We start from the raw sequence: 15,000 nt of genomic DNA, 5'->3' as shown, positions 1-15,000 counted from the left end.
AAAATAATCTCATTATGTTTCCCACACCAAAAATACGAAATGCTTAGTAATCTAAGCCTCACCTAACCAAACCTAGGGGCATGGCAAAAACCGGGGCTGGTGCAGTCCTAGCATACATCTCAGGAATTTGGATTTTGCATCCCGGTATTCTTGCCAGTAAAGGACGTGGTTCCAACAAAAGGGGGACTAGATGTCTCTCCTAATCTTACACGGGCACGCATACCAAAGACCTCTGTGTGATGGTCGTTGTTTTGGAAGAAGGGCAATAAAAACCATTCGATCCTGCAAAAAACTTGTAATATTTAATTACTTACAGAAAGAATTAAGTGGAATCTTTATCTACTCACATTAAGATAAGTAAGAGGAAACTCAGGTGGTTTGGAAGAGGGCAATTGCAACCATTCGATCCTGCAAAAGATTGAATTACGTAACTAATTGGAACTTCAAAAGTTGAAGTGAAGATGCAATGCCTTACTACCCTAATGCAGTTCTCCTTGTATTATAATAAATAAACTTTTATTTTTATGCATTTATATAATAATTTGTTAATTTATTTTTTTAATAAGTGATCTGTTATTTCTGTATTTTCCAATACCTTCTGTTACTTCTTTCAAATGTACACCATATCCTTGAGAAGTTTGAATTTCAAGTCAGTGGCCCCTGTGGTGGGTTTGTTCCATATGAATAGGGTTGTTCATCTGAGTAATAATAATAATAATAATAATAATAATAATAATAATAATAATAATAATAATAATAATAATAATAATAATAATAATAATAATAATAATAATTACATGAAAAGTATAAGAGAATTATTTATCAGCTTACATAAAGATAAGTAAGAGGAAAGCCAGATCTTTACTAGAGCAAGTAAAAAACGCAATCGAGTTTTCTGTCCGGTGGTGGCCGCCTTAGCCACGGCCCATAAAGCTCTTAGCCGCGGCCCATGAAACTCACCACGGTCAGGTGGTGGCCTATGTTGTTATGTTGTTGGTACCTCTAGCGCAGCTAGAAGTACGATCACAGAAAACTAAAAAGTGCAATAAAACCTCGATCGGGTCAAAGGGGGCTATATATTTTTGTAGTTAGGCGCATCAACATAAATGACAGGCAGAATGATAAATATGCCTCGCGCCTAATTTCTGTGTAGCAAAAGCCCTCTTCCACCCCTTCCCCTATTCCCCCCCTCCCCTCCCCCGAAGAGTAAGTCCTCTTCTTTCTCCTTTTTTTCGGAGATTTATGGGCCCAGGGAGGAGGAGGGAGGAGGAGGTAGGAAGAAGGAGGAGGAGGAGGCGTTGGCGGCTGCAAAGCGGCGAAGAAGTAATTAGTGACACCGAAGGTATTAAAGGGAATCCCCACCCCTCCTCCTCCTCCTCCTCCTCCTCCTCCTCCTCCTCCTCCTCCTCCTCCTCCTCCTCCTCCCGTCTTCAGGAAATTTCGGCTCGACCGCCCTAACCACTTTTCGTTCCTGGGGGTGGGGGTGGGTGGGAGCAGTGGGGAAGGGGAACACCACCCTTTGGAAGCTTTCTTTTTTTATCTATTTTTTTATTATCTATATATATCTGTTAACACCATTACTATTTATTAACGTTTATTTATTTATTTATCTTATAACGTTTGTTTATCTGCTTATCTTATAACGTTTATTCATTTATTTATATATTTATTCATTTACTAGAAAATGCATCAATGTGTGTGTGTGTCTTGTATACAGTGCTGGTGCGGGAATATTCATGTATATCAATATTACATTCCAAGAATTTGCTCTCGTTTAGTCTTGAATTTAGTAGAAAGGAAGAAATTAACTCCTGTTAATCATTACGTTCTCAAATTATGTGTCGCATGAATCATAAAACCTAATGATATACATATATATATATATATATATATATATATATATATATATATATATATATATATATAGATATATATATAGATATAGATATAGATATAGATATATACATGTTTACAATAAACAATTGGATTACACCAACGCAACTCGGCCAACGCTTACAAAGTCATGGTGCTACCATATAATTGCCGCCTAGTGTCTAGTAATGCGGGTAATGAAGACATCATAATTGCGTGCTCAAACGTGCTATAATCGTTACTTGGTCGGGGATCAGGTGAAAGGAAAGGTTGGGGGGGAGGGAATATTAATTACTGTTTTAGCACCTTTTGTACCTGTGTGGTGTCTCGGTAAAGGTGATGATCCTCGTAGTTATTAGGCGCATTATCTTGGGCATTAATTTTTTGTATTTTTTTCATTTTTTTAATGGAAAGTTTTATTAGGTCCATTATTTTAAGCATTTATTTTTTTTTTTATTTTTTATTTATTTATATTTTTTAACTGAAAGATGTTTTACTGATATGTGATAGGTTTCCAAAGGCAAAAGGTTTCCCTTTCTACCGAAACAGGTAGATAAAAATCAATAATTAATTAATCAGTGAAATTATTTAAAATCATATTAAAAGAAAATAATTTGTACTTTAGGTGTCACGTATTATTTTAAAAAATAAAAAAAATGAAATTATAAATACATAAATGAAAATGTTAATTTTCATTTATGTATTTTTTAATTTGATTTAATTCTGTTTTTGTTAAAGTACATTAAATTACAAATATGTAAATGAAAATAAATGTTAGTATTTATGTCTTTGTAATTTGCTTTAATTCAGTTCTGTTCTTGTTTAATTGAGTTACTTACAAAAGCATAAATGAAAATCAATGTTAATTTTCATTTATATATCTGAGATGTAATTTTATTTTACTTTATTGTTATTTGCTTATTTTTGGAATGAAACTTGACACTAGTGTAAGTTCCTAATTAATCTTTAAAAGGTTAAGTAATCACATTCTAATTAATTTTTAAAAGGATTATGTAATCACACTGACTAGTTAATTATTGATTTTTATTTCATTGTTACGAAATGATTGACAGTTCCCAATCTCCATTTTGTTGCAAAAATCCTTCCTCCATCCTGCAATGCTTGCTTATTGCAACATCGACTGCGCGAAAAGGGCGCGCGCTCGCGCGCATTACTCACGCAGGTGATTAATTGCCGTAAATTACAAACTCACAGATCAAGCATTATGAATAATTTGAAGGGGGGGGGGACCAATTAACGAATTTCACTTGCCGTATCATTAATTCATAGCTGATTTCATGATCATTTTAACACAGTGTCATCCAAGCCTGAATGTCGATCATGGCTTTAAGTGAACGTATAATTACGTATAATTAACCTTCATGTCATTAACGCAAAACGCTTTATTAATGCTCGTGGTGTTAACGCATAATTAGCAGGCAATTAAAGCCTCTTATGTAGCTAACTTCACGCAAAGGGGAACTCCGGGAGTTTGTGTGTGTTCGCGAGAGCGGTCATTTTGTTTTTGGACAATTATTTTGATTTTCGAGGAAGGTTTTCGATATGTTTGTGTCAGTGGTCCTTTTCTGTAGTCTAGGGTTACACGAAAAACCTGGAGTATTTAGTGCAAGGGAAAGAGGCCGTCAAAATATAATAATAATAGTAATAATAATAATAATAATAATAATAATAATAATAATAATAATAATAATAATAATAATAATAATGGTTTCGTATGCAAAGAGAAAACGATGTGTTTGCTTCTTTTTTATATATTATATATATATATATATATATATATATATATATATATATATATATATATATATATATATATATATATATATATATATATATATTTAAATATATATATTTATATATGTATATATATATTTGTATATATATCTATATATATACATATATATATCATATATACTTATAATATGTTTATATACATACAAAAGTGGCATTAATTATTGTTTTGAGGCAAAGGAACAAGGTATTGCCAAAAAAACGATAGGCCTACCACTCTTCACCATAAGAAATTACTTCCAAACTCATACAAAGTGCTCAAATATTTGCCGTGTTTCATATCTGCTCAGGATTTTACCCTTTTAAAAGTATTCACGGTAATAATCAACAGCCCATTGTATAGTCTTATTTAGTCTTATTCAAGTATATATTGTTTACTTCGAATTCACTGAACGACTTTATTATTGCTTAATCTAAGGCCAAGAGAGAGAGACAAGGTCTACCCAATTGGGCGGAGTCGCCTCCCACCTGGGGCGACTACGTAGGCGATGACGTAACTCAGAAGTACCTTCCCGTTACGGCAATTCACCTGCTGACGCAATAAGGAGGTAGACAAAGCTCCGCCTGCTTGGGGGATTTTAGGAGGCGGGGGGGGGGAAGTGAGCAGACCACCTCTTTCTCTTGGCCGTGATTGTTGCTTAACCTTTTTCTATTTATTTTTATCTCAGTCCTGAACTTCCACTGTATTTTTCAATGAATTTGCCGTTGAATTACTGCTTTGCATTCGAATGCCGGAGCTCCATCAACCATCTCCTGTCCTGACACCGCTTTTTGAATTGAATTGAACTGAATACAGAATTTAGGGCAAAGGCCAAGCACTGGAACCCATGAGGTCGTTCAGCGCTGAAGCGGAAATTGACAGTAAAAGGGTTGAAAGGTGTAACAGGAGGAAAACCTCGCAGTTGCACTGAATCAATTGTTGGGAGAGGGTGGAGAGTAAGATCGAAGAAAGAGAATATGAATGGAGGTGCAGTAAAAGGAAGGAAAGGGTTTGCAGCTAGGGTCCGAAGACACGCTGCAAAGAACCTTAAGTAATGCCTACAGTGCACTGCATGAGGTGCACTGACAGCACTACCTCCCGACGGGGAACACCGCTTTTTGCTTCAAAACTGTGATATGGTACACCCGAGGTTTCAAAGAGAATGTATTTCTATACAAATTTGTCTAAATTTTTCTGTCGTATTATTATTTGTTTGTATATATACACCAACATTGCGTGACTTCCTCCATTTGGTGAAATGTAGCCAGCCCCTCGCCCTGTAGATTCAGTAACTTAATTTAATAATAGTAATATTCCGTTATTTCATTTTTATTGTTCCTTATTCATAATCGAGCGAATTCTACTGAAGGTATTTTCCTTTCTGAGTGGCCTTGTTTATATTTCATTAATTTTAAAATTTTCAACTCTTCATTTAACTGTATATCTCTTGTATTGATTTACTTTACAATATATCTCGCCTATTGCTTTATTTTGCTATATATCTCGTTTATTGGCCCTTATTAATCGTTATTTCACATTTGGGCTTTATTTAGTAATTAATTATATTTTTGTTGATGCTTTCTATGATTGCAAGATACACTTGCTTGTTTGACTCCTTGTCTCGTTCAGTGTACAGTGTATGAGTTTGTGTGTGTCAGGAGAGAGAGAGAGAGAGAGAGAGAGAGAGAGAGAGAGAGAGAGAGAGAGAGAGAGAGAACTGTTTGCCTCGTTTAATATACATTTATGAGTTTGTGTGCGTCAGGAGAAGAGAGAGAGAGAGAGAGAGAGAGAGAGAGAGAGAGAGAGAACTGTTTGTCTCGTTCAATATACATTTATGAGTTTGTGTGTGTCAGGAGGAGAGAGAGAGAGAGAGAGAGAGAGACTGTTTGTCTCGTTCAGTATACATTTATGAGTTTGTGTGTGTCAGGTGAAGAGAGAGAGAGAGAGAGAGAGAGAGAGAGAGAGGAGAACTGTTTGTCTCTTCTAATATACAGTGTATATGAGTTTGTGTGTTTGTGGGTGTGTGTGTGTGTGAAGAAGAAGAAGAAGAAGAAGAAGAAGAAGAAGAGAGAGAGAGAGAGAGAGAGAGAGCATGAGTCAATGGTGTTTGTGTGGCAGTAAATGACGTCGAATCCCACATCGTGTGAACCACAACACTCGGCCCCGAGGGTCTGAAGACCACCCAAGCCACGGCCTTTCCCCTTTCTTGTATCAGCTCCCCTCCCTCCTCCCCTCCTCCCTCCCTCCCCCTCATTCTCCCCTTATTTTCCTCCCCTTCTTGCCCTCCTCCTCCTCCTCCTCCTGCGCCTTCGCCTATTCCATCTTTTCCTTGTTCCTCTTCTCCTCTTTGTCTCTTCACCTTCCCGTTTTGCACTTGCGAATCTTGTCCCCTCTCTCCCCCATCCTCTCATTCTCCCCCTTATTTCCTCCTCCTCCCCCTTATTTTCCTCCCCTCCTCCTCCTCCTCCTCCGCCTTCGCCCTTTACATCTTCTTCTCTTCTCTGTTTTTCTCTTCACCTTTCCGCTCTGCTCATACGAATTTTGTCATTATCATTCTTGCGTTTTAGCTTATTCAGTTATTTAATTGTTAGTTTTGTAGCTACAATTTCCCCCCCTTCTCCTCATTCTCCTCCCTCCTCCTCCTCCTCTCCTACACCACCTCCTCCTCCTCCGCCTTATCCTTCTTCTTCTCTTCTCTTTGTTTTTCTCTTCACCTTTCCGTTCTACACATATGAATGTTGTCATTATAGTTTTAGCTTGTTTCTTCTCATTCTCTTCCCTCCTCCTCCTCCTCCGCCTTATCATTCTTCTTCTTCTTCTTCTCCTCTTTGTCTTTCTTTTCACCTTGCCGTTCTGCACTTGAGAATCTTGCCATTATCATCCTTTCCTTTTAATTTATTCATTAACTCGTTAACTTGTTAGTTTTATAGTTAAAATGAGCATCTTTTTCTAGAAGTGTTTTTTTATAAGAGCAATTGGTTCCTTCCCTCATTTTATTCATATTTTTTAGTGTCTTTTTCTCACTACGTTAAGTTATCGTTACCAATTTTAGCGTTTATTTCTTTATTATATTTTACCTTTTTTTAGTTATTTTCATTTTGTCTTTAGAAAATTGTTTTTCTTTGACGTTTAATTACAAGAAAGTCTTAGAGCTTAAGAATATTTTATTTTGTCTTATTTTATTGTGACCAGTTTTAGTGTTCATTTCCTTATTATTTAAATTTTTCTTGCGTTACTTTCATTTTGTCTCTAGAAAATTATTTTTCTTTGCCGTTTAATTACAAAGGCGCTTGGCCTTTGGCTTAAAATTCTGTATTCCATTCCATTCCATTTCACAAACATCTCTCCTATTTTTCCCCTCCTGCTTGAGTATGAAAAGGCCTCTTTTGAAATCTGTACGCTACAGGTGCTGCTCAGGCCATTTTAATATCATTTCCGTGTTTAGACTGTTATTAGACTTAAATATTTTTTAACTTGTTAGCGAAGATGATAATAATGCGCTATAATACTAACCTATGTTACTTTTAGTTTCCGAAAAGAAAACTTTTCTGCCGGCTTTGCTGTCCGTCTGTACTTTTTCTCTTCGCCCTCATCTCTTTAAACTACTGAGGCTAGAGGGCTGCAAATTGGTATGTTGATCATCCACCCTCCAGTCATCAAACATATCAAATTGCAGCCCTCTAACCTCAGTAGTTTTTATGCTATTTAAAGTTAAAGTTAGCCATAGTCGTGCTCCTGGCAACGATATAGGCCGGGCCACCACCGTGCCGTGGTTAAAGTTTCATAGGCCGCGGCTCATACGGCATTATATCGACACCACCGAAAGATAGATCTGTTTTCGGTGGCCTTGATTATACACTGTAGCGGCTGTACAGAAAGCTCGACTGCGCCGAAGAAACTTCGGCGCATTTTTTACTTGTTCAACTTGGAGGCGAAGATGATGATAATGTGCTATAATACTCACCTATGTTATTTTTTTGTATCATTGCATTGTTACAGCTTTGCCGAACGTTGAAGAAAGATCTGTTGAGTAATATATTTTAGTTGTTCGGACTGAGATTCTCAATACATACGTTTATTCATCATGAATGTGAAAACCAAAGTAAATTCTGTGGAGTACTTGTTATGGCACTGATTGATTGTATTATATCACTTGCCAAACCTTAATTAATATGAGGGTTTTTTTTCAAGAGACGCCAGTTAAGAATATTAACATATTACTGTGAAATTAACATTATTTGAGCAATGTCCTTCAACTGTTGAATGGTTTTGACCAAATGGTATCGGTTATTATTATTATTATTATTATTATTATTATTATTATTATTATTATTATTATTATTATTATTATTAACGACTAAATTTCAAAATTTTGCAGGTGTATTATTATTATTATTATTATTATTATTATTACGACTAAATTTTTTATTTCGCAGATATTATTTTTATTATTATTATTATTATTATTATTATTATTATTATTATTATTATTAACGACTAAATATTTTTAATTTTGCAGGTTTATTATCATCATCATCATCATCATCATTATTATTATTATATTATTATTAACGACTAAATTTTTAAATTTTGCAGGTACATTATTATTATTATTATTATTATTATTATTATTATTATTATTATTATTATTATTATTATTATTATTATTATTAAATACTGAATCTTCTCCTCCTGCAGGTGTGGTTCCAGAACCGCCGAGCCAAGTGGCGCCGTCAGGAGAAGATGGAACAGGCCCAGCTACGCCTCCACGAGCAGTCCCTGGGGCTCCTCCATCGTCCAGCAGGGCCCCCGGGCCCCCTGGACCACTTCTTTCCCCCGCTGCTGCCCGGGCTCCCCGGCCTGCAGGGCACCATGCCCTCCATCCACAGTGCCCTGCCATCCATGGGCGGCAGCGTCCCGTCCTTGCCCGGTTTTCTGACCCACCCACATGGTCCCTACCCTTCGTACCTGACGCCCCCGACGTCGTCCTCCATGGGCGTCGGCCCGCCTCCCCCTCCGACCATATCGGGGTCGTCCACCCCCGCCGCTTTCGCGACCCCCCCTCTGCCCATGTCTCCGCCCTTGCCTACGCCCCTCCAGGAGCGGTCCTCTTCATCTCCTCCTCTGGGCGGCCCCGAGGACGACCTGAGGTCGTCTTCCATCGTGGCTCTGAGGCTCCGGGCCAAGGAGCACCTTGAAAGCCTCGTGAAGACCTCGGCTATTGTCTGAGTCGGTGTTGCTGCCGTTGCTGCTGCTGCTGCCCTCGCGTCGGTGGTGCTCTCAGGTCAAGGTTAAAGGTCAAAGTCAAGGTCAAAGTCAAGGTCACAGTGTGTCGAAGCTTGGGTCAGCTCCGTGAGGATGGAGGAGCCGTTAGGAGTCTTTTTATATGAGGTCGTACTGCCTGATATATATATATATATATATATATATATATATATATATATATATATATATATATATATATATATATATATATATATATATACATATATATATACATATAGTACGTGTGCTTGTACCCGTGAATTGTGTGTAAATATATGACATGTATACATGCACGCATATGCAGATGCATACGTACAGACAAGCACATACATGTGTATATATATGTATATATATTTATATATATATGTTTATATATTTGTATGTACAGTATATATGTTTATATATATATGTATATGTATATATATGTATGTATGTGTTTATATGTATGTATATATACATATACATATATATTTATATATATAAATATATATATATATTACATATTTATATACATATGTATATATATACACATATACATATGTATCAACTGTATGTTTGTGTACTGAAGCAATATAGTTGGAATCATATAGATGTTGAGTTCATACAGCTAGAGTTGTAGGTGGGTCTCATACAAGAGCAGTTGTATCAGGGTAATAGACAGGGGAAGAAATATGGAACGAAGACGCGAAGTTGGGGAAAGGATATTCTAATAAGAAGAGAAGGAATAAAAAAAAAAGTCTGTAAATGAGCAAGTTGATGTAATGAGTAATTCAGTCGAAACATTACATTCCCTTTCAATATCCAGGGCATATTGATCAGTCAAAGCGCTGCAATATGTTATATATTATCCTGGTAACTTCTCAATTGGACAGTGTATTTTATTCTTTTTCCCGTCTTTCAGATGTCTGCGTTTTATTTAAAATCCGGCATTTATTTTTTTAATCTCTGTCATCACAGTGTTTCATTCCTCGTTTGGGTTGTGTACAGTCTCTTAGGTATTTAAAAAGGTGTCCCTCTGAAAAGTTTTGTTTTCCTGCCATACATTCCCTCATAGTGCACGTCATAGCTATAAGCTATACAGGTATAGAAAATACGTTTATTGTGGTATAGGCTATGTCTGAGACCGCAGAAGGCTTCAAACTGAATTTCTCCTAATTGTTGTCGGTTTGGTTTAAATTTCATTCATGATTTGACAATACGGAATGCCCTTGTTTTCATTTGATCTTTGATTCATATCAATATCGTTGTGAGTAAAAACTGTCTTTTGCGGATAATTCACTTGGCAGAGTCCATACTGAGAAGAATCAAATGGCGGAAGAGTTGGGAAGTCTGTGAAAATTTTGGACAGGAAATTACTTTACAATAAAACGCAGAACTTAACAGAACTCTGAGGTTAGATATGTGTAACGAACAGAAGTGCCAATGCGTAGAGGCCTAAGGACCATTTCACAAATTCAAGAAGAGGAATAGAATAGAGAATTGTTTGCGATCTTTCAGAATAAGCTAATTGAAAACGCGAGAGATAACACTGATCGTTTCATTCTCCAGATCATTTGCCGATGAAAATCTACTCCACATTCACCCTCTGTTGCTTGTCCAACCCAAATATGAACATCATCAAGGCAACCACTGGGGTAATTTAGTGTCTCACATCCAGTGAAGTGTTTACCATAATCATTCCTTGCCACTGTCTCACTTAATCTAGTAATGTATATTTTGGAGCTAGGCTATAAAGAGTGAAAGTAGTCCTTAATTTTATCTGTATATATGTGTATGGATATTTCGAGAAGTGTATATATGTATCATGAAAGGAATTTTCACCAAGACATTATATATATATATATGAGTAACAAATGAGTGTCGTGTTTTGTATTATGTTTGGAGATGTCGATAATGATGATTCTCGTTGAAGACATTTAGATAAAAATGTACATTGATGTATGTGAAGCGAGAGGATTTGAGAGTGCTTTACATACTCTGTATAATGGTAAGCGGTGTAGTGATTTCTTTTTTCTGTTTTTTTAAATTTTGCTAGTCGCATTTTAGCCCCCTTCTGACAATAAACAGGGTATACAGGACACACCGCTGGTAATGCCAAGAAAGTTAAAACAAAAAAACTTACCGGAAAAGCCTCGGATGCGTCTGAAAATGAAATTATAGGACAGAGATTGTTGACTGTGTTGACAGATGGAAGTCTGTGGTTCCCAGTTGGCTTACAATTCTGAATATCTGTCTAAAACCAAAGTGAACTGAGACACTAAATGTGATGGTGTATTGTTATAGCAAGCGAGACTAACCATGATATGCAAGATATCTGGTGAAATATATGTAATACTTGTGCCATGGCTAAAGATCTTGCCTGTAGTCTTCATATCAAAATGTAAATCAGTGTTCGAAGTGCAGTATGTCGAAAGTTCTCTGAAGCATGAAGCGTAATTTTGCAGACCAAGACTTTATTGGTATAATTGCTACATAGAGAACATTTTATATTACGGTTTCAATCGTATTCAGTACACCAATGGTATTTCAGCGTTACATTTGTCCGAAGGTTGTGACGAGTCTTTCAAGAAAATACTTTTTATGGAGGAAACAGATGCACGGTGTTAATGATATTCAAAACATGATGTCAAGTACTACTCGTTTTTCAGCTGTAACAATGAAAGAATTCAGAAAAAAAAATCAGAACGTCTGCGTAAGAATGCAATTTCTAGACAATGCACAATACGTTACGAACGAGATCACAAAGTGGATCAAGGAACTTTGGAAAATTTGATGAAGAGAAACTTTCAAGAGAACTTCCGGGAACCTTGATTGAGAGGTTGGTGGCTTCTTGGAAAAAAAGAGAGCAAAAAGTGATGGAATCTCCGAGACAATACCCATAAGGGAGAGACTTCTATGTACATAAGATTTTTATTTTTGTCTCTTGGTTATCTTTCCTGTTCTTTTTTTTTCATCATTTTTTTATAATGTCAGGTCTTGCTTCGTCTCATTTTACTTGACTTGTCTTTATCTAATAATGTTAAAAGCTTTTTTTTGGCATGGATGTGATTGGGAAATATGTTCCATTTTCCTCAAATTCGTCTCAACAATTTATTTTTATACATGTAATTACAATCTTATTATCCACCCAATTTTTGCCATTGTATTTTGTGATATTCATTTCAAATATGCCTTCTATTATTTTTTAACATTTCTTTTAGGCTTCTCAATGAGACAAGCGCTATGTACAGTGTATATGAGATTGTAGATGTCTGTCACCAAATTTCCTTTTGTCTGCTTGCTGGCCGACCGAAAACAATGTCTTAAAATAAATAAACAAAAAAATACTGTAGCTTTTGAAATAAAGGCATTAGTAGTTTTCCTGATGTTTCTGTCATCCTACCACAGCATGAAAAAAAACCTTTCTGTCAGTGTTGAAATATATCGCTAGTTTCAGGAGGTAAGAGTGACTATAAGCTTCGAAGCAACAGTGAGCCATAAGTTAACTGTAATCACTCCAATATCAAGAGGCAAGAGTGAGCTATTAGTTACCTGATTTCAAGAGGCAACAGTGAGCCCTAAGCTACCTGTAATCACGCCAATTTAAAGAGACAAGAGTGAACTATAAGTTACCCAATTTCAAGAGGTAAGAGTGAGCTATAAGTTACCTATAATCACTCCAATTTCAAGAGGCAAGAGAGAGCTATAAGTTACCTATAATCACTCCAATTTCAAGAGGCAAGAGTGAGCTAAAAGTTACCTAGAATCACGCCAATTTCAAGGGGTAAGGGTGAGCTGTAAGTTACCTATAATCACGCCAATTTCAAAAGGTAAGAGTGAGCTATAAGTTACCTAGAATCACGCCAATTTCAAGAGACAAGAGTGAGCTATAAGTTACCTATAATCACGCCAATTTCAAGAGGTAAGAGTGAGCTATAAGTTACCTATAATCACGCCAATTTCAAGAGGCAAGAGTGAGCTGTAAGTTACCTATAATCACTCCAATTTCAAGAGGCAATGGTGAGCTATAAGTTACCTATACTCTCGCCAATTTCAAGAGGCAAGAGAGAGCTATAAGTCACCTGTAACCACTCCAATTTCAAGGGGTAAGAGTGAGCTATAAGTTACTTATAATCACGCCAATTCCAAGAGGTAAGAGTGAGGTATAAACTACCTATAACCACTCCAATTTCAAGAGGCAAGAGTGAACCATAGGTTACCTTCTATAAGTTTTCCATATTTCTCAAGGTAAGTGTCGAAAAATCAGAATGATTAATCAGTGTTTGTCTTTTTCCTTACTGAATCATCTATAAAACTGTATAAGGTTATTCCTTAGTCTCAAGAAACTGTAAGATGTGTAAACGGCTCGAATATTATATTGATTGTACGTCGGTGTTGACTGCATGTAATTAGTAAAATCAAATAAAGATGATGAATATTACTTATATTAATTTTTTTTTTTTTATAGGGATCATTTTCCCATCTGAAACAAATTTGTACCGTAGAGCAGACTTGCGTTTAGTCATGTAAAGAAACTAGTCTTTTTGGTCTGCTGTTCATAGTTGTATGGCTGACGATATTTCATGATATAAACTCTGTTTTCTTTGATTCGTATCATTTCCTGTCTGGGTGGTGCCTGGTAGAGAACAGCTCAAAGGGAACTTTAATTCAATGAGCAAAAATGAGGTATTGTTTCTCCTCCATGCGACCTGTATGCTACGCCAAGTTAAACCAAGTGGTTATTGTCAAATGTTCCTATTTCAAGCAGATAAAAATATTTCAAGCAGATAAAAATTTTTTATACGAAATCCTGTTGTAATTTTATTTTTATATATATATATATATGCGGAGGACGGTAGCAATTCCGTTACACAGCTTGTATTCGGGTCAGTGAAGTAAAGAAAAGTTGAGTATACTTTGTCCGTGGATAGGTTATCGCTACATGAAGGAGAACAAGGATACTGTTAAGATGGAGTAATACTAACAGCATTATGTCAAATGTCAGCAGCAAATAGCAGCTATATTTTAAATGACAACGGTAAATGACAACAGTATTTAAAATGGCAACGACAAGTAACAGTAGTATTCCGAATGACAACAACAAATAATAGCAGTATTTCAAGTGACAACAGCAAATAATAGCAGTGTTTCAAATGACACAGATAACAGCATTATTTCAAATGACAACAGTAAATAACAGTAGTACTTCAACTGTCAGTAGCAAATAACAGCAGTATTTCAAATAACAGAAAATAATAATAGTATTTCAACTGACAACAGCAAATAACAATTGTATCTCGAAATAAACGGCAAATAATAGCAGTATTTCAAGTAATAACAGCAGTATTTCAAATGACAACAGTAAATAACAGCAGTATTTCAAATGGCAACAGCAAATAAGTAAGGAGAAACTTCATCCTTGGATACTACAACTATAGAAAGGGTCGTTTGTCAGCACCCACAGAAAAATCGGATGATTTCTGCAGTAACTCTGAGAACGAAAACTAAGACCAACACGCTTTAGAAGTTCAGTGGAACATTCATTCAGATGAATGAAGAAAAAAATTAAAGCAATGAATAAATGAAAGGAGTATACATTACAAAATGGAAAACTGGAAAACTGACTCTCCTTATAGTGGAAGCTCTTGGAAAGAATCTGAACATGTCAGCCAGACATGAAATTCAATCTGACTGAACAAAACGGGCAAAAAAATGCATACTTACCCCTGGCGCTTTTCGTCAGAACGGAGTTACAAGTTAAAAAAATGTCACAGGGAAGAGTAAAGAAATACCTTTTGAACTTCCAATCAGTACGAAACAAAACTACTGACGTACGAGAACATATGAAAAAAATGTGATCGATATAACAGAGATATAATGCATAGATATACTATTGAAATATAGATACACGCAACAGCAAGGGCGAGTATGAAATGAACGGAGCAAAGAGACATCAGACTTATTGGAAAAAGGACTTTCAAAAAAACCCAGACTATTCAGTAGGTTTTCCCCAAGAGCCAATAAAAAAAATATGAAAAGTTAAAAAAATTTAAGAAGCAAAAGGTGAAAACAGGTATTCAGAGACACATTTG

The 15,000-nt window shown here is 36.1% G+C and overlaps 1 protein-coding gene and 1 long non-coding RNA gene across 2 annotated transcripts in view; both read left to right on the top strand.

Moving 5' to 3' along the window:
- LOC136849316 (homeobox protein orthopedia-like) overlaps positions 1 to 9,087 on the top strand; it is a 138,125-nt gene extending 129,038 nt beyond the window's left edge. Inside the window, exon 3 of the mRNA XM_067122676.1 lies at positions 8,363 to 9,087. Coding sequence (XP_066978777.1) covers positions 8,363 to 8,893 — 531 coding nt within the window. The 3' untranslated portion in view covers positions 8,894 to 9,087. The remainder of the gene's footprint in view (positions 1 to 8,362) is intronic.
- LOC136849317 (uncharacterized) overlaps positions 1 to 15,000 on the top strand; it is a 200,604-nt gene that overhangs the window by 181,730 nt on the left and 3,874 nt on the right. The gene's annotated exons all lie outside the window — the stretch shown is intronic.

This window comes from Macrobrachium rosenbergii, chromosome 20 (assembly GCF_040412425.1).
Source record: "Macrobrachium rosenbergii isolate ZJJX-2024 chromosome 20, ASM4041242v1, whole genome shotgun sequence".
NCBI classification, from domain to species: Eukaryota; Metazoa; Arthropoda; class Malacostraca; order Decapoda; family Palaemonidae; genus Macrobrachium; species Macrobrachium rosenbergii.
The sequence above is the reverse complement of the archived record's forward strand: the minus strand, read 5'-3'. Positions and strand labels throughout refer to the sequence as shown.